The 26,326-nt window shown below is 43.1% G+C and overlaps 1 protein-coding gene across 1 annotated transcript; it reads left to right on the forward strand.

The window, feature by feature from the left end:
• Positions 1-298: 298 nt before the first annotated feature.
• Positions 299-21,649, forward strand: FBXW12 (F-box and WD repeat domain containing 12). Its single transcript, XM_047095653.1, has 10 exons — positions 299-612; positions 1,240-1,277; positions 1,497-1,654; positions 2,452-2,570; positions 8,879-9,088; positions 9,890-10,048; positions 11,022-11,232; positions 12,207-12,385; positions 12,468-12,601; positions 21,475-21,649. The coding sequence occupies exons 1-10, from the start codon at positions 412-414 to the stop codon at positions 21,572-21,574; spliced, it is 1,509 nt and encodes a 502-aa protein (XP_046951609.1). The 5' UTR covers positions 299-411; the 3' UTR covers positions 21,575-21,649.
• The last annotated feature ends 4,677 nt before the right edge of the window (positions 21,650-26,326 follow it).

Raw genomic sequence — 26,326 nt, forward strand, 5'->3', positions numbered from 1 at the left:
GCTTTCTCCTTCCTCTGGAAAGTGAAATGCACAAAGGTAGAAACCCAGGGGGTGTGTTGGTGCTGGGAGATAGGCCGTGCTGGTCAGATTCGATGTCTCAAAGTAGACATATAAACGTGCCAACCTGATTCCCTACCCCAGTGATTTGGACCTTGGAGGGTGTCAGTCAAAATTTCCTAGAGAGTCTTGACAAGTTCATCAGCACCTAGAGCTGCCCCGGATCCTGCACTTTCAGTTCACAGTGCAAAAGAAAAAAGGTGTTGTCGAACACGTTGACACAATGAACACAATGAACAGGCAAGTGCAGGGAGGGATGCCCTCAGCTCATGGATCTGGTCCCAGAGGAGGCCGAAGTGGAGGGCCACCTCCCTGCGAGTGCACGCACCTGCAGGCTGTTTCCATCAGAGCCAGATGAGCTGCAGGTGGAAATCCTCCCGAGTGCTGCAGACTTGGGCCAGGCCTTTAAATTCAGAGCAACTGGAGAGGAGAAAGGAGACTGGATGTAGGCTCAGGCCGTGCAAGATGGCGCTCCAACTGCCTGATCTGCCGACGTTAAAAATCTTCTCTTTCCTGGACGCGTTCAGCTTGCTCCAGGCTTCCCAAGTGAACAGGGTAAATGTTCTCCACGATCCGCTCTCTGTCTGACCCACCCCACCCCCACACCTCTCCACAAGTCCTTGCACAAGAACCCTTTCACCTCGGTCTCTCAGCTTTGAGATCTTGGCTACGCGAGCCGTATACCCACACAGCGTCCCTCTTTGCTTAAATTTACCTTGTTCGGGCCCATCCGCTCAGCTCCCAGAGATCAATGTCCCTGGATTTTAGTTGCTTCTCTTGACCAGTTTGAGCCCCCATTTGCAGAATAATGGAGTGGTATCTTGTGTGTTGGGGGTTAGCATCCTTCCCCTCCGAGGGCCTCCTGTTTTGTTAAATGAAAAGGACACACTGATACCCAGGAGTTGCTGTACTGACTAAATGGTCCTTGTGGCCCCCATTTCAAGCTCCAAAAAGTCCCCATTTCTCCCTCCAAACTCTCACAGGAATCCCAAGGGCCTGTCTTAGCCTTGACGGACGTCTGCTGTCACCCTGTCCCCATCCCCCCAGACGGGGAGGGCCATGAGAGCTGGGATGCTGGCTGGTGAACCAGTGTGGGCCTTGCAACAAGAACAAATGATAGCAGAGGAGCAGCCAGCCTTTGGGGACTGCCTGCCTGCTCACCCCTTCCTTTCTCCCCCTCAGGAATGGAATAGAGTTGCCGAGAACGATCACCTGTGGAGGTGAGCAAGGCAAGGGCAAGGCGGGAAGGCAGGTGTGTCTCATGGGGGAAGACGATTGGATTGCGTACCGAAGAGGCCTGCGGGTGGCCCTGTCTTGAGAGGCGTGAGTGACGCTCACAGAGAGGGAGGGGTTCGTGAGACCAGTGCTCCCGAGGAGGTGGACTGACTGGGGGGCAGCCAGGGGTGGGGGTGGGGGTGGTGTTATGACTCTGTTTCCAGAAACCTGTGTCTGAAGAAATGGAGCTTCTGCAACTTCTCCAAGTGCCTGGGCTCACAGACGTGGAAACAATTCTTCCTCAAACAAACAAAGCAGGAGTATCAGATGGCCTTGGCGCAACCAGAGGACTTTATCTTCAAAGAAGCAACTGGGAACCTCGGTATGGGGGTAGGAGGAGCCTAGAGGACCGTGACAAACTTGTTTTAAGAAATGCGCCATTTTCTCCCCGCCCCCCCCCCCCCTTTGTTTTCATTCAGTGAGGAGAAAGAAGATTAAAACTTGGTGGGACTGGGCTGCGGTGGTAGCTGTCCCTGGTCTCCCTGCTTCTTCTCTTGTCCCCTGTGGTCACAAGATCAGATCAGGCCCTGTGAGGACTCCCTTTCTCCGCAGAATTCCCATCCCTCCTAGGATAAAAATTTTAAACAAAAAGGAAACTTAAATAACAGAAGTTCTGTTTGCTTTATTCCTAATACCTCTTTTATTTTTATTTTTATCTTTTAAATGTTTTATTTTTGAGAGCAGGGGAGGGGCAGAGAAAGGGAGACAGAGGATCCAAAGAGGGCTCTGTGCTGACAGCAGCGAGCCCAGTGTAGGGCTTGAACTCACGAATCATGAAATCATGACCTAAGCTGAAGTTGGACGCTCAACCGACTGAGCCACCCGGGTGCCCCATCCTAGTACCTCTTTTAAAACTCAGAACAGTTATCTGCTGGTGACGTTTTTATCCCCATTTTATATCTATGGAAACTGAAATAAAGGAGAAAAACCAATTGGCCAGTGTCTCCCAAATGGCCAGTCTGCAATGGGAACCCATTTTTGGAGGACTCTGAAGGCCACCCAACTTCTTCTCTTCTCCAAACTCTCCCAAGAGGGTGCAAGAAAACTTACAATTATCTTTCCAGAGTTCTCTTTATTTGACTGCATCATCCCTCAAGTATTGTCTGTGTTTCCTTCTAGGAATCATAGGACCTATGGCTTATCTGTCAGGAAATGGCCCCACAATGGGTGGACGAGAGAAGTCCATCATTTGTACCGTGTCGTCCAAGCACATGCTTTATGCCTGGGATGTGCAGGAGGTGAGTCTGGCCGATGAGCACAGGTAATGTATGCCCGTGTCCGTCTTCCATGCAGGAAATGGGTGCTGGGGAGAAACGATACTAGGAAATGGTGCCGGGAACAGAGTTTCAGAGCAGGTCTTCTAATTGGTAATCTGTGACCTTTTCATCTAGTCTACAGACACACACAGAAAATTCATTTTTTAATGTGTGTTTCTAGATATAAATGTGTGCAAGGACTTAATTTCTGTTGGTAACGTGGAATGACTGTGAAAGAAACTTTGGGCGCTGGGCATCTTCACTATCTATTTTCCCCTCTTCCTGTCAACTGTTGGCACTTGTTACGTTGGATTTTTCAGAAAGCGGTCTCTAACTCCGATCACTGCCAAGGAGCACAACAGTCTTACATATCAGGATTAGTAAAAGTAGTGCAAGAATCACTGGATAGGGAATGGGAAAATCCCAACATGGGGCCCAAATTTTTATATTTTCTTGGCTTGCCCTGTTTGGACTTCTCTTTTCTCCCTGTAAAAATTATTATATGATGATTCTTTGGGGTATCTGGATGGCTCAGTCGTTTAAGCATCTGATTCTTGATTTGGGCTCTGATTGTGATCTCATGGTTTGTGGGTTCAAGCCCCATGTCGGGCTCTGCACTGACAGTGCAGGGCCTGCTTGGGATTCTCTGTCTCTCTCTGTCTCTCCCCTACCTCCTCTCCCCACTCGTGCGCACACACACTCTCTCTGTCAAAATAAACTTTAAAAACCTACATAATGCTTCTTTGTCACACAGGGTCTTCTAGAGTATGACAAATACCTCTTTATGAATACTTGAGGTGGTAGGAGAATGATGAACTAAAAGTCTAGAAGGATACTCCTAAAGTCACACAATGTTCTATGCCCATTGCATCTCAGTAAAGCTGAGAAGATAAACCAGAAAAGTACACTCTTGCATAACTTGCTCTTAGGGAAACCAGTCCCACATCCCTGAAGCCCAGTGGATGATGATCCATGTGGCAAAGAGCTCGGGCCTTCTGCCAACAGCCAACACTAGCTTGCAGTCACATGAGTGAACCATCTTGGAAGCTGATCTTCAATCTTGCAGGTTATTGTATCCCCAGTCAACATGTTGCAACCTAGCAAGGAACCCTAAACCAGAGCCACTCAGTGAGTCGACTCCTGAATTGTTGACCAACAGAAGCTGTAGGAGATAAGTGTTTATTGCTTTGAGCTGCTAGGTCATTTGTTAGGTAGCAGCAACCGGTAACAGGGTGGATTTTTTTGTTTTGGGGGTTGTGTGTGTGTGTGTGTGTGTGTTTGGTTTTTGTGTGTTTTTGTTTTTTGTTTTTTTGTTTTGAGTGACAGCGTGTGCACATGAAAGGGCAGGGACAGAAAGAGAGAATCTTAACTTTAAAAAAAATGTTTATTTTTGAGAGAGAAAGAGACTGAGTGTGAGTGGGGGAGGGGCAGAGAGAGAGGGAGACACAGAATCCACAGCAGACTCCAGGTTCTAGGCTGTTAGCGCAGAGCTTGATGCAGGGCTCGAGCCCACAAACCATGAGATCATGACCTGAGCCGAAGTCGGATGCTTCACCGACTGAGCCACCCAGGCGCTGAGAGAGAGCAAGAGAGAGAATCTTAAGCAGGCTCCACACTCAGTGTCGAGCCTGACACTGGGTTTGATCCCACAACCCTGGGATCATGACCTGAACTGAAATCAAGAGTCAGACTCTCAGACGACTGAGCTACCCAGGCATCCCCAGATAAGTTTTTACTACCTGGAAGTAGGGTGCTGCCATAACAAAAATTTTAAATGTGGAAGAAGCTTTGGAATCAGGCAGTGGGAAGAAGCTAAGAAAGCTCTGAGGAGAGTTTTGGACCTTGGAGAGCCTGTTAGCAAAAACCTAACTGGCTGCCATGAGGCTGCCAGTGAAGACACACAGGAAAATGTAAAAAGTGTTATTGGACACTGGAGGAAACCGGGTCCTTGCTACATAGCTGCAGAAGGTTGAGCAACACTGTCACCCAGGGTAACGTGGAAACTAGCAAATATATCCACTGAATTGAATGATCTTGCTCAGGAGAATTCCAGGCAGAATGCTGAAGGCTGGCTGCTGCTTGCTGCTTGGAGCAAAACACAAGAGTAAGAGGGAGAGGATAAAGTGAGGGCTGTCAAATAAAAGGGAGCCAAGGATTGCTGGTTCTCAAAATTCACAGCCTTTCAAGATGGGAAATGACGTTAAAACTTAAGTCAACTCCAAGCAAGATCAATCCATGGCAGTGTCTGTAAACCATACTATAAAGGTGAAGTCAAAGGGGTGACTGCAAAATTCTTTCTTTTTTAAGTTTATTTATTTTGAGAGCAAGAGAGTGAGCGAGAGTCAGGGAGGAGCAGAGAGAATTCTAAGCAGGCTCCACGCCGTCAGTGCAGAGCCTGATATGGGGCTTGATCTCAAGAACAGTGAGGTCATGACCTGAGCCAAAATCAAGAGTCGGACGCTTAACCAACTGAGCCACCCAGGCGCCCATAGCCCCATTCTTTTTTTAGACCACGGAAAGATCCAAGTGGAGTGCCTCAGAGCTGTTGAGACAAGCACTGGACCTCTAAGTTTGCCCTTGGCAGCCCAGGGTATCAGAGAATTATCTCCAAGACTTGTGAATGTGGCTCCTGTCTGATGATATAAACTCAGTAAGTTTCTTTGGAGACCCACAGAGTTTTTCAGAGACTCCTACTGACAGAAAGGCTGCCAGCTTGAACTTAGAGGTTGAGATATCGTAACAGGAGAAGAGGACTTGGAATCCTGAACTTTTACAGGGAAGAAGCTAGCTCCAAAAACCACTTCCCTGAAAAATTGGACCACTGTATATGGAAAGGGCAGGAGAACTCAGAAGACAGAGCCAAGAGTCCTGAAGAATCTCTCCCAGGCCTTGAATCCCAGTCAACGTACTACCAGCATGTTCTCTATTGGATCTCAAATTTTCTGTGTAGCAGTGATTCCCACCACCCTACCCCCATTTCCTCCCCCTTTATTTTTTTTGGATGAGAGGGTCTATAATGTTATCCTTACCTATAATACCCTACTCTTGTATGTTGGGGCTGGAGGAGTAGAAAGATAACTTGTATATTTAGTTCAAGGTTTTCACATCAAGATGAACTGAGTCTAAAGAGCCTCTCATTAAACCATGAGATCCTAGATTTTGAGATGATGCTGTAATGGTGAACTATTTGGGGACACTGGGGAGATGGTGAGTGTATTTTGCATGTAGGCCAGAGGTGACTATTAGGGACTGCAGGTGGACTGTGTCAGCCAGCCTCTAAGATGTCCCATGTTCCCGATTTTAGGTAGGCCACTCCATACTGAATAGGGCTGGCCTTTGTAACCAATTGGATATTGTGGGAATGGTGTGTGACTTCTGAAGCTACGTCACAAAAGACACTTCCTCTCTGAGTCATCGGTTCTTAGAAAACCAGCCAGTAATGTTATGAGAACCCTTAAGAAGTCCTCCAGAGAGGTCTGTGTGGTGAAGTACTGAGGACCACCAGTAGCCAGCACCGACTTGCCAGACATATGAGTGAACCATCTCGAGTTTCGTCCTTATGCAGCCAGCTTCAACCTCCTAAGAGACCCTGAGTCAGAACTACCTAGCCAAGCTGCACCTGAATTTCTAACAGCAACTGAGACAACAAAAACTTCTGTTTTAATCCACCCAATTTTTTTGGAGAGGGCTTATTTTTAAAAAGACTTATTTCTTTAAATTTTTTTAATGTTTATTTATTTTTGAGACAGAAAGAGACAGATCATGAACGGAGGAGGGGTAGAGAGAGAGGGAGACACAGAATCTGAAGCAGGCTCCAGGCTCCAATCTGTCAGCACAGAGCCCGACGCGGGGCTCAAACTCACAGACCATGAGATCATGACCTGAGCCCAAGTCGGAAGCTCAACCGACTGAGCCACCCAGGTACCCCTGGAGAGGGTTTATTTTTTACTTATTTTGCTTATTTTTTTTAAAAAAATTTTTAACATTTATTTATTTTTGAGACAGAGAGAGACAGAGCATGAACGGGGGAGGGGCAGAGAGAGAGGGAGACACAGAATCTGAAACAGGCTCCAGGCTCTGAGCTGTCAGCACAGAGCCCGACACGGGGCTTGAACTCACAGACTGAGAGATCATGACCTGAGCCAAAGTCGGACACTTAACCAACTGAGCCACCACGCGCCCCTTTACTTATTTTGCTTATTAAAAAAAAAAAAAAAAAACAACTTCCAGTATAGTTAACATGCAGCATTATATTAGTTTCAGGTATACAATACAGTGATTGAACAATTCTATACATTACTCAGTGCTCATTGTGGCAAGTGTACTTTTTTTTTTCAATGTTTGTTTATTTTGAGAGAGCAGGGGTGGAGGTGGGGGACAGAGAGTGAATCCCAAACAAGCTCCTCACTGTCAGCACAGAGCCCAACATGAGTCTCAAACCCACAAACCATGAGATCATGACCTGAGCCCAAACCAAGAGTCAGACGCTTAACTGAGCCACCCAGGTGCCCTTATAAGTGTACTCTTTAATCCCCATCATCTATTTCACCCATTCCCCCATCCACCTCCCTTCTGGTAACTGTTTCTTCTCTGTACTTAAGAGTCTGTTTCTTGGTTTGTCTCTTTTTTCTCTTGTGTTTCTTAAAGTAAACTATGAGTAAAATCATATGGTATTTGTCTTTCTCTGAATTATTTCACTAGCACTGTACTCTCTAGATCTATCGATGGTGGTGCAAATGGCAAGGTTTCATTATTTTTTATGGCCAAGTAATATTCCATTGTCTAAATATACCACATACTCTTTATCCATTCATCTACCAATGGACACTTGAGCTGCTTCTATATCTTGGCTATTGTAAATAATGCTGCAAAAAACCTAGGAGTGATACATGTTTTTGAATTAGTGTTTTTGTTTTATTTATGTAAATACCCAGTAGGAGAATTACTAGATCATATGATAGTTCTTTTTTCAATTTTCTGAGTAGCCGCCATACTGTTTTCCACAGTGGCTGCACCAGTTTGCATTCCCACCAGCAGTGCATGAGCGTTTCTTTTTCTCTGCATCCGCGCTGAAACTTGTTTCTTATATTTTTTATTTTAGCCATTCTGACAGGTATGAGGTGATATCTCATCCTAGTTTTGATTTTAAGCCACCCAATTTGGGGATGATTTACAAAGCAATAGATAACACTACACAGGAAGCCTCTTAGTGTTAAGAGTACAAATGGTGGTGACATTTGGAAAGGGTAGAGAGGTTAGTAAATAGAACAAGTACAGATAGAAATAGTTATATGGGGCGCCTGCGTGGCTTAGTCGTTTGGGCGTCTGACTTCGGCTCAGGTCATGATCTCGCAGTTTGTGAGTTCAAGCCCCACATCGGCCTCTGTGCTGGGAGCCTGGAGCCTGCTTCAGATTCTCTGTCTCCCTCGTTCTCTGCCCCTCCCCTACTCGTACACTCTCTTTCAAAAATAAACAAATGTTTAAAAAAAAAAGTAGTTATATGAACACTTTGTAACAATTTTTACGTTTATTTTTGTATTTTTATCTCTTTGATATACTTCACGATTTTTAAACTAAAGAAAATCTAGAAAGGAAACCGTTCTTATTTGCAATATACAAGATTGATGATGGATAACAATTATGAGAGTTGATATTCTTTGGGTCCTACTGTGAACTGGATATTCTTTGGATTCCTACTAAGTATGTTTCGTGTGCTATGAAATGGAAACAGCCGTGTAAGAAGCCACAATGATAAGTAACTTGCCAAATGTCACACCATTAGAAAGGCAGAACTGGGGTACCTGGGGGGCTCAGTAGGTTAGGCACCTGACTCTTGATTTCAGCTCCGGTCATGATCTCTCGGTTTGTGAATTCTAGCCCCGCACCGGGCTCTGTGCTGATGGTGCAGAGCCTGCTTAGAATCTTTCCCTCTCTCTGTTCCTCCCCTACGTGCATGCACACACTCTCTCTCTCTCTCTCTCTGTGTGTCTCAAAAATAAACAAAAAAAAATTTTTATTAATAAAAAAAAAAAGAGGCAGAACTGATTTGGGCCCAGAAGTCAGATCGTTCTTTATGCCTATCATGTAGTGAGCTCTTCTGTTGTTTGAATATATTGTATTGTTCCTTTTCTGTGTTCACTACCCTCTCAAGGGGGTATTTTCTTGTTTGTTTTTCCCCAGAAGCAAGAAACGGCTCTAATTTGGAGGAGACTTCCAAATAAACGCTGGCAGAATGAAAGCACCGTGGGTGTGAGGAGTTCCTGGCACATACAATGTTCCTTTCCCTCTAGGGCACTATGATCTGGTCAAGCCCCGTCCAGCAGTCTAGTATCACGCATCTGGCGACCCTCCCTCAGATGTATCTCGCATTCACTGTGGATTTGGAGGGAACCGTCAAAGTGTGGAATTGTCAGGATCAGGATGCTCTGGCCACTTTCCCCGTGTCTCAGGCCTGCTTTTCCTTGGAAGTCTGTCTCACAAAGGATGGCCCATTCCTGATGGTAAGTGAGCCCTGCATCTGGAGGGCACCCACAAAACAAAATGCCTGCTGCCTTGGCCGCTGTTGTGGCCCCATTACTGTCACATCACAGTCTATCTTCTTGGAGTCATCCCTACCATGTACCCTGAGGGTCAAAACATACCAGCGAATGCTGGTCACACAAACCTTGCTACCATCTTGGCCCTTGATCTCCCACAAGTACATTTCCCTAGTCATTCTTCCAAAAAAAGGGAAAAAAAATCCTGAATTACTTTATATCCATGTCTCTTCTTTCAAGTGTCGATTGTACAGTACATGACCTTGGACAGGGACTATGGAGGGAGAGCTGTGGGTTTGGGGAGATATTGAGAAAAAAGAATAATGTTGATGTACCAATGAATAATTACCCTCGAGAAGAATGCTTTGGGGCTTAGAAAGTTTTATTCCTTGGGATCATTCTCACAACATCAAGAGGTTTTAATCTCCATTATATGATTAAAGAAACGGTAATATATATTTTTAAAAAATTTTTAAAGTTTATTTTGAAAGAGACAGAGTATGAATGGGAGAGGGGCAGGCAGAGAGGGAGAGAGAGAATCCCAAGCAGGCTCCGTGCTGTCAGGACAGAGTCCAATGCGGGGCTCGAGCTCATGAAACCGTAAGATCATGACTTGAGCTGAAACCAAGAGTTGGTCACTTAACCAACTGAGCCACCCTGGCACCCAAAACAGTAGAATATTTTGCAGCTGACAGTGATGCCTTCTGTGTGCTTTATAATCTCCCATCTCCTTCTGTTGATGTGGTGGTGGTGCTTTGGTTTCAGGTCGGCAATTCTGAAGGTGACATCTACACACTGACAGTGCCTGAGCTCAGGGGTGTTTCTAAAGTCCACGCATTTAAATACACTGTTGACCTTCTGCACTGCTCTCCTGACAAGAAATGGGTCTTTGCATCTGGGACACATCAGAACATCTTGCCCAGGGTGAGTGTTGCTCTGTGGGTTAACCTCGGGAGGACAGGGTCAAGCATTGGGAAGGTGCAGTTTAGGAAGTGTGGGAGAACCTGCAGCGCTCAGCAAGGACCAGACATAGGGCTCCCCCCTCTCAAAGGCCATATCACATTTGGAATCCATTTCGATAGTCAGGAGGCAGTGTTCTTGGAAGTGATGATGTCTAGGTGCAAAAACAAACGTTAATTCATGAAACTTTGCATTGAGAAGCCATGAAAATTTGCATCAAGAAGCCTGAATTGGCCAAAGAGCTAGAGGAAAGTGAGGGACAGCTCAAGAGAGGAGGATCTCTGGTAGCCTTGTTCACTTTAGCTTTCCTTACTCTTATCTACCTTGGCTAGAAAGTACCAAGCAGTCCAGAAGTAAATAAAAATGGATCCACCTCTGAATGGCACTCTGAGAAAGTCTGTGGCCTTTGAGCCAAGCCATTTTTACCATGGCACAGGTGGACCGGGCACCAAAGAGCAAGGAGCTGAGAGGATGCAGCCAAAGCAAAACAGCCCTTGACCCCTTCTCCAAGGAGGGGAGATCTGTCGAGCCAGTGGCAACTCGATCTGGACTCCAGTGTGGCCAGACGATTTTGTACCTCTGTGGCATGCCTGAAGCGTGGCTGCAGGGGCTTTGCTCTCTGTGACCACGACAGGCAGGACAGGAAGACAGGTTCTTGGATGTCAAGTGACAAGCAGTGACTACTCTGTGCTTCCTAGGATTCAGATTAAAGTTTGGCCACAAAACGAGGATTTTTTTTTTTTTTTTTAAGTAGGCTCCATGCCCAACATGGGGCTTGCATGTATGACCCTGAGATCAAGAGTCCAATGTGCCACCGACTGAGCCAGCCAGGTGTCCCACAAAGTAAGGATTTTTAAGGAGGCTTTTCTGGAGTCCCTCCTGCACTGAGATGCTGCTACTTCCCCCTTCACCTATTTGTGCAACAATCTCTCCATAGGTCTTTTTCACAGAGTGCTTACTGAAACCACCGGAAGGCAAAAGCCCTCTGTCACTCTCTATCCCGTTTTCGTCATGCTGCAGAGCCTGCTGGGCCCCAAGGAGGACAAGCAGGATAACACTGATGTACCGAAGAGGCTCTTCCAAAAAGACAGGATTTACCACCTTTGACCTAATGACCGAGAGGACTGGGGGCAGAACAGTCATCCAAGGTAGGCGGTGCCACACCGGAAACACGGCTTCTCCTCCCCTTCACTCATGCATTCTTTTGAAGCCATACATGTATGTAAACGGTCTGTGTGAAGCAGGCAGGGGATTTCTTCAGCTGCAGGCTAACCCTTGCAGGTTAGTGTCTCTGATGCCCACGCTCTGACCTCTACACTCCACCCTGCTCTTGGGCAGATATGATTTTATTTGTTTGTTTATTTAGAGTGTGTGCATGAGTGGAGAGATTCTTTATATTTTTTTATTTGTCATTAAAAAAAATTTTTTTTAATATTTATCTATTTTTGAGACAGAGACAGAACATGAGCCAGGGAGGGGCAGAGAGAGAGAGAGAGAGAGAGAGAGAGACACACACACACACACACACACACACACACACACACACACACACAATCTGAAACAGGCTCTAGGCTCTGAGCTATCAGCACAGAGCCCGATATGGGACTCGAACTCACAAACAGCAGGATCATGACCTGAGGTGAAGTCAGATGCTTAACCGGCTGAGGCACCCAGGGCCCTGAGAGAAAGAGGGAGGGAGGGAGGGAGGGAGAGAGAAAATCTTAAGTAGACTCCACGTCTGGCCCTGCATGGAGCCTGACCTAGGAGTTGATCTCATAACTGTGAGATCATGACCTGAGCCGAAATCAAGAGTTGATGCTCAACCGATTGAGCTGCCCAGACACACCCTGGGCAGATGTGGTTAGATTCCCATGCTGCTTTCAGGCCTGGATTCCAACGCCCCCTCAATGCCTGAGCTGTCACTGTCCACCACGCTCCGTTCCCATGTCCTAGCACCTGTTACCATGGTCAGTGAGCTGTATCTGCCACTGGCCTGTCCTTCATTTTCCTCACCAGGCTGAGGTCCCATGAAAGTAACGAGTATGCTTTTTCATTCCGTGTAAAGATATCATTCTGACTAAATGACCCCAAGTTTGCGTGTGTTTGTTCCGCATGAAAACAGCTCATCAGGTCGCGACTTTCCTGTTGCCAGTTCATATGGAGAGTCCGATTTGGATGGGAGCCAGTGATGGAAATATGATCGTCTTTGAGAGTGGGCCATACTTGTTCCTCTTCACCATCAGTGGGCACCAGCTGCAACGATTTGAGGATCACCAGAGGACCATCGGCAATTTGTGGGCGGTCCGTATGCGCCTTCTCCCCCCTGCCCCACTCACTGCTCTGCCTGTGACTCTGGGCCACTCATCCCGCGTCTCCTTTGAAGGATTCTCTGCATGTCCTCACCACATCTATGGATGACTCCCTGCATGTGTACATGTGGGAAGAGGAAGGCCGTTATCCATACCTCAAGAGCTGCTGTCACCTGGAACACATAGGGAGTGACCTGACGCCCAGCTGGTAAGCCCTGCTTTGTGACTTAAACTTCCCTTCAAGATTTTAAATTTCTACATAAAAAAAATAAAGGGATAGTAGATGAGGGTTTAGTTTTGTTTTTTAAGTTCAAGGACATATATGAATAAACTTATGTCCAAAAAGAGAATTGTTAGTTCTTGGAGTATGTTCACAGCTCTTGGAGTAGATTCCAAAAGGCTTTCCAAAATGGCTCCCATTTATTTGCCCACAGCAGGATATGGAAGATTTACATCTTCAGTGTCCTGTCTTTACTTGCAAAGTTTATACATTTTTTGAGTTCGTCAGTCATTTGGGTCACTTCCTTAGCAAGCTGATTTAAAACAATTTTTTTAATGTTTATTCATCTTTGGGAGAGACAGAGAGACAGAGTGTGAGTGGGGGTGGGGCAGAGAGAGGGAGACACAGAATCCCAAGCAGGCTCCAGGCTCCAAGCTGTCAGCACAGAACCTGATGCGGGGCTCGAACCCAGGAACCGTGAAATCATGACCTGAATCAAGTCAGACACTTAACTGACTGAGCCACCTACGTGCCCCTTTAATTTTTTTTTTTTAATGTTTATTTATATTTGAGAGAGTGAGCGAGCAAGCAAGCATGAACCAGGGGAAGAGCAGAGAGAGAGGGAGACACAGAATCTGAAGCAGGCTCCAGGCTCTGAGCTGTCAGCATAGAGCCCGACGTGGGGCTCAAACCCACGAACCGTGAGCTCATGACCTGAGCCAAAGTCGGACACTTAACCAACTGAGCCACCCAGGTGCCCCCATTTTAGTTTTCTTTTAAGTTGCTAGCCTTCATCTAAATTATTTTTTTGAGATTTTACGTGCTGTACATAAGGCTCTTGTCTTTTATAAACATTGTTGCTTGTCCTTCTAATGTTGGTTTTTGGCAATATCTAACAAAATATAATACATATCCTAATAGGATATAGGGCCAGGGCCTATATCCTAGGGCCAGCGCCACTAATAGAAATTTACTTTGACAGTACACCTCCAATGATTAAAAATACATTGGTTGGGGCATCTGGGTGGCTCAGTCAGCTGAGTGTTCGACTCTTGCTTTCGGCTCAGGTCACAATCTCGGGGCTTTCTGGGTTCAAGCCCTGAGTCGGACTCTGTGCTGACAGTGCAGAGCCTGCTTGGGATTCTCTCTCACCCTCTCTCTCTCTCTCTCTCTCTGCACCTTCCCCACTCGTGCTGTTTCTGTCTCTCTCAAAATAAATAAAGTTTTATTTATTTAATAAAAATGAATGAATAAATACGTTGGTTGTTTATTACAATATGAGTTGTGATTGCTTAATGCTGGAAACCATCTAACTGCCTAAACATAAGATGTTGTTTAAATTACTTTGGCATGTCCACATAATGGAGTATTGTGCAGCTGTAATTTAAATCTCTATGTTCAGATATTTCCAGTGTTTTTGAGGCACAAAAAAATTTAAGCGTATATAATATGTAATTATGCTTAGCAGATTAAAAAAAATTTTTTTAACATTTATTTTTGAGAGCGAGGACAAGCTAGGGAGGGGCAGAGAGAGACCGATTCTGAAACAGGCTCCAGGCTCTGAGCCGCCAGCACAGAGCCTGATGTGGGACTCGAACCCATGAACCGTAAGATCATGACCTGAGCCGAAGTCAGATGCTTAAGCGACTGAGCCACCCAGGCACCCCTATGCTTAGCAGGTTTTATTTTTTGCTCTTCATCATATCTAATAAACCTTAGCCTACTAAGTCGTAAGTGCTTTTCTCCTTTCAATAATGTTTTGTGGCTTAGATTTATTTTAATCAATGATTGTCTATATTTTCTATTTTTTCTCCTTTCAATAATTTTAAATAGATCCCCTTCATATCCGATGATGTCCCATACCATGCAGCATTATGTCTTTTATCCGTCTGATTTTTTTTTTAAACAATACAAAGAAATAGAATCCAGTTGTCCAACATAGTTTTAGTTTTGATGATAGTCTTTTAGTCAGAAGCACAAACCAGGGTATGATGGCATCCCCAAGGTTTTCCCATGCTCCATTGCAGTGTGTCCCTCCTTCCATCCCCAGCACCAGGCGGCCACTGATCTGTTTTCTGTCCCTATTAATTACTTTCAATTTTCTAAATTTTTATGTAAATGGGATTATATGGTATATATTCATTTGTGTCTAGCTTTTTTTTTTTTAAAGTTTATTTATTTTGAGAGAGAGAGCTCACATGAATGCGTGAGAGAATGGGGGAGTGTCAGAGAGAGAGGAAGAGAGAGAACGCCAAGCAGCCTCCTTGCCATAAGCACAGAGCCCGATGTGGGGCTCAATCTGCCGAATCATGAGATCATGACCTGAGCCCAAATCAAGAGTCAGACGTTTAACCAACTGAGCCACCCAGGAGCCCTGTGTCTCACTTCTTTCAGTGAGCATTGTGGTTTTGAGATTCACCCTTGCTGACTGTATCAGTAATTCACTCCCCTGTACTGCTGAGTTCCTTTTACTATTGTCCCATTGTGTAGATGGACCACAGTTTATCACCTCACTAGTTGAGGGTCACTGATGTTGTTTCTAGCTTAGATAAATATGAAAACATGTTTATCCGAAGAGTGGAAGTGTCAGGTCATATGGAATGTTTCACTTTATAAGAAATTGCAAACGCTTTCCTAGGGGTCTATACATTTTTGCATTCCCACTTGGTATTGTTCCATTTTTGTTTTATTTTTTCTTACATTCTAATGGGCATGTAGTCATTTTTCATTACAGTTTTGTTGTCTATTTCCCTAATGATGATGAGCAGCTTTTCATTGGCTTATTTGCCATCCAGATAGCTTCTTTGGTGAAGCATTTGTTCAAAACTTTTGTACATTTTTTAGTTGGGTTGTTTTAGTTGGGTTGTTATTGAGTTTTGATAGTTTATATATTTGTAACGTAAGTTTTTTTTAATGTTTATTTTCAATGTTTATTTATTTTTGAGACCCAGAGAGAGACAGAGCATGAGTGGGGGTGGGGGGAGAGAGGGAGACACAAAATCTGAAGCAGCCTCCAGGCTCCAAGCGGTCAGCACAGAGCCCAATGCGGGCTCAAACTCACGAATGGTGAGATCATGACCTGAGCTGAAGTCAGATGCTTAACCAACTGAGCCACCCAGGTGCCCCTGGAATGTAAGGTTTTTTAAATTTATTTTTATTTTTTTTTTTATCAGATAAGGCTTTGCAAATATCTTCTTCCACTTTGTGGTTAGTCTTTCTACTCTAACACTGTCTTTCAAAGAGCAAGTATTCTTAGTTTTGATAAAGTCCAATTTTTCTTCTAAAAAGATGAGGTTCAAGAAATTGTATCTAAGAAATCTTTGCCCAACCCAAGGTCCCAAAGATTTTCCCCTATGTTTTTGTCAAAATTGTATAGTTTTAGGTTTCACGTTTAGATCTGTTACCCATTTTGGGTTTGTTTTTTTTTGAGAGAGAGAGCACACAAGCTGGGGAGGGGCAGAGGGAGAGGGGAGAATCTTAAGCAGGCTCCATGCCTAGTGCAGAGCCGATGCAAGGCTTGATCTCATGACTGTGAGAGCATGACCTGAGCCAAAATCAAGAGTCAGATGTTTAACTGACTGAGCTACCCCGGTGCCCCAGTCTGTTATCTATTTTGAATTAAATTTTATATAGGGCAAGATATAGATCAAGGTTTCTTTCTTTCTTTCTCTTTCTTTCTTTCTTTCTTTTTCTTCCTTTCTTTTGCATACAGGTATTTAATTATTCAGCTCCATTTGTGGGTGAAAAAACATTCTTCATTCCTTTACATACTTGTCAAAAATTGACTATACGCATATATACACTTACATATATATACACAATATATATATATAAACTATATACCTATATAACTATATATACAGATTTATATATATATATATATAGTTATATTTATATATTATATATATAGATTTCAAGACTCTTTTGTTCCAAGGATCTTTGTGTCTATCCTTTCTCTAATAGCACACTACTTTGAAAGTGTAACTTTATAGAAATTTAAAAATCTGATGGGAGTCCTCCAGTTTGTTCTTTTGCAAAATTTCTGTGACTATTCTGGTTCCGTTGCTTTTCACATATATTTTAGAATAAGTTTGTAAATGTCTATAAAAATTCTGCTGGGGGGGGGAGCACCCTGCTGGCTCAGTTGGTGGAGCATGTGACTCTCAATATTGGGGTGGTGACTTTGAGTCCCATGTGGGTCTTAGAGATTACTTAAGGAAATTAAAAAAAAAAAAAAATTAAGGGCTCCTGGCTAGCTCAGTCAGCAGAGCATGTGACTCTTGATCTCCTGGTTGTGAGTTCAAGCCCCACAATGGGTGTAGAGATTACATACAAACATACATACATAAACTTTAAAAGAAATAGGACACACACACACACAATTCTGCTGGAATTTATACTGGAATTCTATTGGATCTATAGATAAGTTTGGGGACCTTTACAATTGAGTCTTCTAATCCATGAACCTTACGTCTCTTATTAAGTCTTCCTTATTTTATCAGTGTTTTTGTAGTTTTCAAGATACAGATTTTGCAAATATTTTGTAAGATTCTACCTAAGTATTTAGTGGTTTGGGTGCTACCATAAACAAACAGTAATGTCTTCAATTTTCTATTTTTTATTAATAGGATGTAGAAATATGATTGACTTTTTTTGATGTTTTATTTTTTGAGAGAGAGCACAAACAGGGGGAGGGGCGGAGAGGGACAGAGGATCTGAAGTGGGCTTTGTGCTGACAGGCTGACAGCAGCGAGCCTGATGTGGGGCTTGAACTCATGAATTGCAAGATCATGGCCTGAGCCAAAGTCAGACACTCAACCAATCAAGCCACCCAGTCGCCCCATGATTGATTTTTGAAATACTAACTTGGTATCCTGCAATCTTGCTAAACTGTTATTCAAATAGCTTTTATTAATTTATAGATATTTTGTGATTTTTCTATGTATACAGTCATGTCATCTGTCAACAGCTTCTCCCCCCCCCCCACTTTCCATCTGTACATCTTTTATTCCTTGTTCTTGACTTTTGCATTGGATATAACCTTCAATAACAAGGAGCACCTGACTGCCTCAGTTGTAGAGCATGCAACTCTTGATCTTAGGGTTATGAGTTCAAGCCCGACATTGGGTGTAGAGCTTAAAAACATAAAAACCTTCAGTAACAACATTGGAGTGGAGAGCAGGTATCCTTGACTTTTATAGAAAGTGTTGAGTCTTTCACCATTATGATATTCATTGTATGTTTTTGTAATTGCCTTTTATTAGGTTCAGGAAGTTCCCTTCTAGTCCTGATTTGCTGAGGGTTTTTATCAATAGATGTTAAATTTTGCCAAATGCTTTTCTTGTATCAGCTCCTATAAGAACATTATTTCTCCTTTTTATTTTTTATTTTTTTAATGTTTTATTTTTAAAAATTTTTAATGTTTAGAGAGAGAAAGGGCGGGAGCGTGAGTGGGGGAAGGGCAGAGAGAGAGGGGGACAGAGGATCCAAAGCAAGTCTGTGCTGACAGCAGAGAGCTGGATGTGGGGCTCAAACTCCTGAACCATGAGATCATGACCTGAGTGAAGTCAGATGCTTGACTGAGCCACACAGGTGCCCCAAAATTTTAAGTAATCTCCGTGCCCAACGTGAAGCTCAAACTCATGACCTCAAGATCAATAGTAGCGTGCTCCACTGACTGAGCCATCCGGGTGCCACTGATTTTTCCTTTTTAGGTTGTTAATAAGTCAAATTACATCGAATGACTCTCTGAATATTGAACCAGCCTTGCATTCTTGGAATAAACCCCACTTGGTCATATTGTATATATTTTTATATATTGCTAGATTTAATTTATTAATATTTTGTTAATGATTTTTGCTTCTGTATTCACAAGGGATATTGATTGGTAGTCTTATGTACTGTCTTTGTCTCATTTTGGCGTTAAAATAGTGGTGGTTCCACAAAATTAGTGGCAAGTGTTTCCTGACCTTCTATCTTCTGGAAAAGATTTTGTAGAATTGGTGTTATTTCTTCTTTAAAAGTTTAACAGGGGACATTTGGGTGGCTTAGTCAGTTAAGCACCCAACTCTTGATCTCAGGGTTGTGAGTTCAAGCCCTGCAGTGGGCTCTGGGCATGAAGCCTATTTCAAAAAAATAAAAATAAATAACAAATAAAATTTAATGGTCTCCAGTGGAACCATCTGGGCCCAGAGATTACTTTTTTGGAAGGTTATAACTATGAACTCTTTAATGGTTATAGCACCATTCAGATTGTCTCTTTTCTGCTGCATGAGCTTTGGTAGTTTGTAGTTTTCCAGGAATTAGTCATTTCATCTAACTTGTCAAATTTATGTGCGTGGATTTGTTCCTTTCAGTCTTTTACGTATCTGCAGAATCATGGTGATATCAACCCCTTTACTCCTGATATTGGGGATTTGTCTTTTTTTTTTTCTTAGTCTTAATAGAGGTTTATCAATTTCTATTACCTTTTCAAAGAAACAGCTTTTGTCTTTTTTTTTTTCCCCCTGTTCTCAGTTTCATCTCTGCTTTTTTATTCCCTTCTTGCTTTGGTTTGTTCTCCAATTTTTGAGGTAGGAATTTAGATTATTGCTTTGAGACCTCTCTTTTTAAATATAAGCATTTGATGTTCTAAATTTCTCACTAAGCACTGCTTTGGCTTCAACTTACAGATTTCAATTGATTGTATTTTCATTTTCACTCAGTTCCATATACTTTTTTTTAAATACTTTTTTTTGTTTATTTTGAGAGTGAGGGGACACAGCGAGCATGAGCTGGCAGGGGAGGGGCAGAGAGAGAGGGAAAGACAGAACCCCAAGTAGGCTCCAAGCTGTCAGCACAGAGCCTGATGCAGGGCTTGATCTCCCAAACTATGGGATCATGACCTGAGCCGAAGCCAAGAGTGGGACACTTAACTGAGCCATCCAGGTGCCTCTGTTCCATATACTTTTTAATTTCCCTTTTCCCCTTTGACCCATGGACTATTTATTTTCAAGTTTTATTTAAATTCCATTTATTTAACATATAGTATTAGTTTCAGGAGTAGAGACCCATGGATTATTTAAAAGTGTGTTTATTTTTCAAGTATTTTGATATTTTATTGCTATCTTTGTATTGATTTCTAGTGTGAATCAGTTATAGAGAGCACACTTTGCATATTCTCAATTCTTTTACGTCTGTTTAACTTAGACTCTACCCTGGGTCATAAAACAATCTTGAAGGTTCCGTGTGTGCTTGAAAAGAATGCATATCCTGCTCTTGTTGGGTAGAGTGTTCTATATTTGGCAACTGCAGCATTGTGGTTGATTTATCTTTTTCAGTTCCTCTGTATCCTTTCTGATTTTTGATCTTAGGGTTCTATCAGTTATGAGAGAAGACCACTGAATTTCCTGAATATAAATCTGGATGTCTCTTTTTCCTTTAAATTCTGTCAGTTTGGGGGCGCCTGGGTGGCTCAGCCAGTTGAGTGTTCAACTTCGGCTCAGGTCATGATCTCATGGTTTGTGAGTTGGAGCCCTGAGCTGTCAGCACAGAGCCTGGAGCCTGCTTCAGATTCTGTGTCTCCCTCTCTCTGCTGTCCCCTGCTCTTTCTCAAAAATAAACATTAAAAAAAATTTAATCCATCAGTTTTTACTTCATGTATTTTGCAGCTCTGTTATTTAGTACATACACATTTAGTAGTATTAGGTCTTCTTGGTTAGTTGGCCTTTTATTTTTGTGTAATGTCCCTCCTTGTTCTTGGCAGTTTTCTTTGCTCTGAGATCTACTTTACCTGTTATTCATTTAGCTAGTCCTGCTGTCTTTTGATTAATGTTTGTATGTTACATTGGAAGTAGAGGAATGGAAAACAATCTGCTTGTATCATTATAATTGAAGTTAGTTTCTTGTAGACAGCATCTAATTGTCATGATTTTTATCCACATTGTGCCAAGATCTTTTAATTGGTATATTTACTTTTCTTATTTCAGCATTTGGAAAATGTTGTGCTATTTCCTTCTGGCTTCTATGGTATCCAATGAGAAATCCACTGTCAAAGTGGTGCTCTTCTATAGATAAAGTGTCATTTTTCTCAGGCTGATTCAAGTTATTGTCTTTAGTTTTCAGAAATTTGATATGTTTGATATAGACTTCTTTGAATTTAACCTGTTTGGGTTTGATCAGCTTTTTCAATCTGTAGGTTTACCAAATTTGAGTTTTTTAGCTATTACTTATCTCCGCAGTGTTTGAAGGGAAGAGGAAAGAGTCCACCTCTACTCACCTTAGCACAGGGGAGGGAGGAGATGGTCAACAGTGTCCATCTCACAGTCTCCCCTCCCCAGGGGAGGAGTAAAGGTGCCACCTTTGCTTGGGTTAGTGCAAGTCAGGGATGGTTAACAGAACTCCACCCCCAGTTTCTGGACTCCTGGAGAAGAGGGGTGTAGGAGTATCACCTCCTTAATACAGGATGAGAAGAGTTGACAGGGCCATGCCCCACAATCTCCCCATCACCCCATGGGGAGGGAGGCATGGCCTCTTTTAGGTACTCGCCTGGAATAGAGCAGGTATAGTCAAAAGGAACAGAATTCTCTTTTAAAATAAAAATATTCTCTATCATTATTAAATAATATCTCTGATTTGCTAGATCTTGATAATTCTGGCAGTGCTATCTCAGGGCAGGTTGAGATTGCTACTCCTGCAAATAGTAATCATCATAACTTTGCCAGATCTGTGCAGTCATTTGAAACCAAATATAAGAGTGACTTAGGATCAATTGATTTGGGAAAAAGGTATCTTTGTCAGGTTCATATTTAGTATCATCAACAATAGAAATAACTACTTTCCCTTTTGTCCATTAATTACGTTGTGTTTTTTTCTGTTGGCAGCTACGTCTCCAAAGCAATATGTGATAACATGAGCATAGTATGTGTGGTGTCAAAAAATCGTGAGTCCAGCATTCTGGTGATGTATTCTTTGCATACATAATATGGAAACTAATGGAATAATTAACCTTGCATCATCTCCCTCAATGTAGTAAAGAGAATTCTGTTTGCAAACTCAGAATGATTATTTGAGTGCTATTGGGAAAGAAGCAATGATTTAACTGTCTTTGGTAAATCAGACACTGTAACAGATAGAATGTAGAGCAACATATCCTTTGTCCTTGCCATCAGGGACAGTATCGAATACTAAGGTAGTAAAATGGTCACACAAATCAATTCAAGGGGAGCATATGAGAGGGGAAAGTATGATTTTGGATTGAGGCTAGTTTAAAAGTGAAGGCACAACCCTCTTGATCTCAGGGCTGTGAGTTCAAGCCCCAATGTTGGGCATGCAGTCTACTTAAAATTAAAAAAAAAAAAAAATTAAGGGGCGCCTACCTGGCTCAGTCAGCAGAGTGTGCAACTCATTATCTTGGGGTTGTAAGTTCAAGCCCCATGTTGGGTGTAGAGATTACTTTTAAAAATCTTTAAAAATAAGATAATTGAAAAAGTGAAGGCCATCTGTATTCACTGTTCCTTGCCTATAAGCAAGCAAAAAAAATTCTGTAAGATGCAAGCAAAAAATAAATATTAGAAAAACACAGACATTAATACTTAAAGGTAGCTAGAAGAGACTCAGAATATAAATGGTAATAAAAAAAATGCTCAAAAGGACTAGGAAATAGAAAATATAGCCAAAGCTACATCACATGAAAATTTCAATTTCTGTATCACCACAGCCATTGTAATGGAGGCAAAAACAAAAAACAACTGTCCCCTAAGTTTGTATCACTGGCTCAGGATTCAGAATTCAGGGATGAGAGTACTAAAAAATCGAACCTAAGAGCCCCAGGTCTACCGTCCTGGCTTTGAGAGGTGGAGAGGACTGGAAGAAAGATGGCCTGAGGGAGTAGATTGTACTGTAATGGGAATGTAATCTCAATGGGAGATTTCTCCAGTGAGCAGTATGAATTTGTTGATGTGCCCACTGTCCCCTCCTGGTCAAAATAAACTTTTTTTGAATGTTTATTTTTTAGAGAGAGTGCGAGCAGGGGAGAGGCAGAGAGAGTGGGACAGAGTATGCAAAGCAGGCTCTGTGCTGACAGCAGAGAGCCGGATGTGGGGCTTGAACTCACATTCTGTGAGATGATGACCTGAGCCAAAGTAGGATGCTTAACTGAGCCATCCAGGCCCCCTGGTCAAAGTAAACATTAAGCTGTGACCTGGAGGAAAAAGGAAAGGAAGCCCAGTGAGGGGTCTCTGGAGACGACAAGGTTGGGTGGAGAAGTTAGCAAGGAGACACACTGTAAACAGCACCTGACAGTTCTGGGATAGTTGCATGTTTGACTTAAGTCAGAATCAAAGGAAGTCTCAGTGGATGAAGTCAGCGAGGAACACTACTAACCGAAGGGTAGAAAGTCAAAGTTTCAAGTCACACAGACGTTTGCAAGATATAATCCACATAGTTTTTTTTTTTTTTTAACAAAAGAGAAAAAAGACCTATATTTTATAGACCTGTATTCTTTTTAATTTTATTTTGTGGGAGGGAGGGAGAGCAAGCCAGCGAGCATGGAGGAAGGGCAGAGAGAGAATCCCAAGCAGGCTCTGCCCTGTCAGTGCAGAGCCTGATGTGGAACTCAAACTCACAAACCATGAGATCATGACCTGAACCGATAATCAAGAGTCAGATGCTTCACAGGCTGAGCCACCCAGGTGGCCCTATAGATGTATATTCTTAAAAGATCCTTTTCACTGACCTTTAGGAAATTGATTTAGAAGTAGCCATAGCATACACCTGAAACTAATGTTATATACGAATTTTACCTCAACTGAAAAAACAAAAGTAGCCACAGTAACCAAGGAAAGGCAGCGAGGTCATTTTTCTTGATTAGAATCTCTGTTATAAAGGTAAGATGTGACAGAGGAAAAGTGTGTGAAATAGGTGGACTTATATGTGCATGAGGACAAAGAATGTAACTTGTCCGAGGAAAGAGGAGCAAATAGGATCCCACAGCGTCTGGGATTTCTAAATAACCTAAGCTAAAGACACACAATTGAACTGCTTTTGGGCTTTCATTTTCCAGAAAAAAGTGGTCAAGATATGCAGAGAAAACTTTCTACACACAGAACCAAACGTTGTTCAAAACTGCAAACGCAAAAAACCTTAAAATCCATGGTTAAGGTGGCTGGAATTGAAGAGAAACCTTCTAAGTTGGGGAACAAAAAAAGGGCAGGGGGATAAATCCAGAAAAGCCAACAAATGCCACATGCCTTATTCACAGACTTTTTAAGGACTCCATGATGGAAGACAGGACCCCTGCCAAAGTGGAGGTCAGGTCCCAGAGCTGCAAGGTCCGGGACCCTCGGAAAAGTAACTGTCCTTCCCTTGTAGGTAAACTGAAGGGAAGTCTACCCATTGGAGAAGGATGATGGGGATGGCTGCCTCTCTCAGCTCCTCCTCCTCCTTGGAGGTGGAGTTGACATCAGTCAAGGTTCCAGAACTAGAGAGAGGTCATATACAGATGAAGGTTTAATAAAGGGACTACTCTAATTTGGATTTGGGGTAAAAAGAATTAAACCACAGAAATAATAAACCTTAGTGATATTTTAGCCCCTTCTTTTTGTAAACATCCCTACAAGGCTCTGGCAGTTCACTTTTGACCTGTGCTCCCTAATCCAGGCCAGGTTTTATTTGTCTCAGCCCCAGGAAGCTCTGTGGGTGGGCCCCAGCTGCTGGGGACTACCAGTAAGGCTGGACCCTGCAGAGTGAAGGCCCACTACAGCTGACTTAGTTACAGAAGGGGTACTGACTCCCCCCTCCCTTCTTTCATTTCCCTGGGACCCTCAGTGCTAAAAGCCACCACTATGAGTGTGGGCTAACTATAGACCACAGAGAATTAAACAGGGCTATTCCTTTCATCAGAACTCCTCTATTAGATATCATTGCTTTAATGGATACATTCAAAAAACATGAATGAATGGTTTATTGATTTGACTAATACATTCTACTTACTAAAAACTTTACCGGAGAGAGAGGTACGTCCTCTCTAGAACCTTGTTCTTCACTCCGCTCCACTAAGCTGGGCCTGCTCCTGACCCCCAGGAGCTAGAACTGTGAATAAGAGAACCACAGGCCCCAAATGGTGTCCCATAAGTTAGGTATTATGTCTTGGTTTAGTGATTTGGGACCCTAACCTAACTGCAGTTTCAGCCCCCAGAAATGTAACCTTTACCTGGTCAACATGGGAATATCCTGGTCAGCACTAGGAAATTTACTGCTAGACCTTTTCCATTCCCTTTAGGAGCACAACCTTGCCTAAAACAATGGGTTTGTTGATAATAATTTCCTTTTTTCCCCCATTCCCTATCTTTAAAAACATTTCCTTTTCTATAGCCCTTTGGAGCTTCCCTTGCTAGATGGGGATGCTGTCCAATTCACAAATGAATTAATAAAGCCAATTCGATCTTTAACATTTACTCGGTTGAGGGGCACCTCGGTGGCTCAGTTGGTTAAAGCATCTGACTTCGGCTCAGGTCATGATCTCAAGGTCCATGAGTTTGAGCCCCACATCAGGCCCTGTGCTGACAGCTCAGAGCCTGGAGCCTGCTTCAGATTCTGTGTCTCCCTCTCTCTCTGCCCCTCCCCTGCTCACTCTCTATCTTTCAAAAATAAACATTAAAAATTTTAAAACAGAAAATAAAATTTACTTGGTTGAATTTTTGTAATTTAACAGAATTAATCGCCCTGAATGGGGTACCACCATATGGGCAAGTCCCAGGACATGAACAGTTGCCCTGCAGATGACCTTCAACTTTAACTTCTCTGTGGCTGTGTCACTTTCTTACCTGAGAAGTACCTACCTTCACCAGTACAACCAAACATTCAGTGTCCTCTAGCCCCACAGGGCTCACTGGTTGCTAAAGGAGAGCAGGTCTAGTGCTGGTTAGCACATCCTGCTGCCTATAGGTAAACACACTCACCAAGTTTTACTGAGTACAGGACATACACCAAAGGCACCATAATATTGATCTGCTAACAAAAAAGATAAAATTTTTCCTTTTTGGGTCAATTCTCCTGGCTCTCTACTACTCAATGGTCAGACTGGCTGGGGGAAAAAAAGGTTTTAAAATCCTAGTGTGTGACCTTCTATGATTCTGGATCCTAAGATTCTTAAGGTGCTTTATCACTGGCTCCAAAAAACAAGAGACCAGTTACCTCAAAAGCCTGCCAATGCCAGGTTCAAATTTTAACACATTATTTTTTAAATAGCCCAAACAAGCAGATTTTTAGCCATTTAGAGCCTGTCTTTTTATACCCCCATTAAAACCTTCCCTGACTGCTATTCCCCACTGATAAGCCAGAACCTTCTGATTATAAGCCCCAGGCTGCCACGGTCATTCGGGACTATTTGACCCAGAGCCTCACCCCTCCCCCTCAACATGCGTGTGCACAAGCTGTGCTGCTGGGCTACCTCACCTAGACATCTAAGTCCCCTTGTCCCACCTCTATCTCCTCTCCAGGAGGCCATCCTCCCCTCCAGATGGTGGCTTCTACACCACAAGCTTCTAGACGGTCTTGTGATATGAGGACCTTCCCCTCCAAGCACCACTCAGTAAAGTTTGTGTGTCATTGCCTCTTGTGGTTATACCTTTTTCCTTGATCAGCCCCCAAATTCTTTGAGCCCCTACAAACCTATATCCCATATATAAAGAACTCTTTGGGCTCTTTGGGTGGCTCAGTGGATTGAGCGTCTGA

Source organism: Lynx rufus, unplaced genomic scaffold, assembly GCF_022079265.1.
Source record: "Lynx rufus isolate CCGP_SWC_20201006 ecotype Redwood Valley unplaced genomic scaffold, mLynRuf1.p SCAF_4, whole genome shotgun sequence".
Lineage (NCBI taxonomy): Eukaryota > Metazoa > Chordata > Mammalia > Carnivora > Felidae > Lynx > Lynx rufus.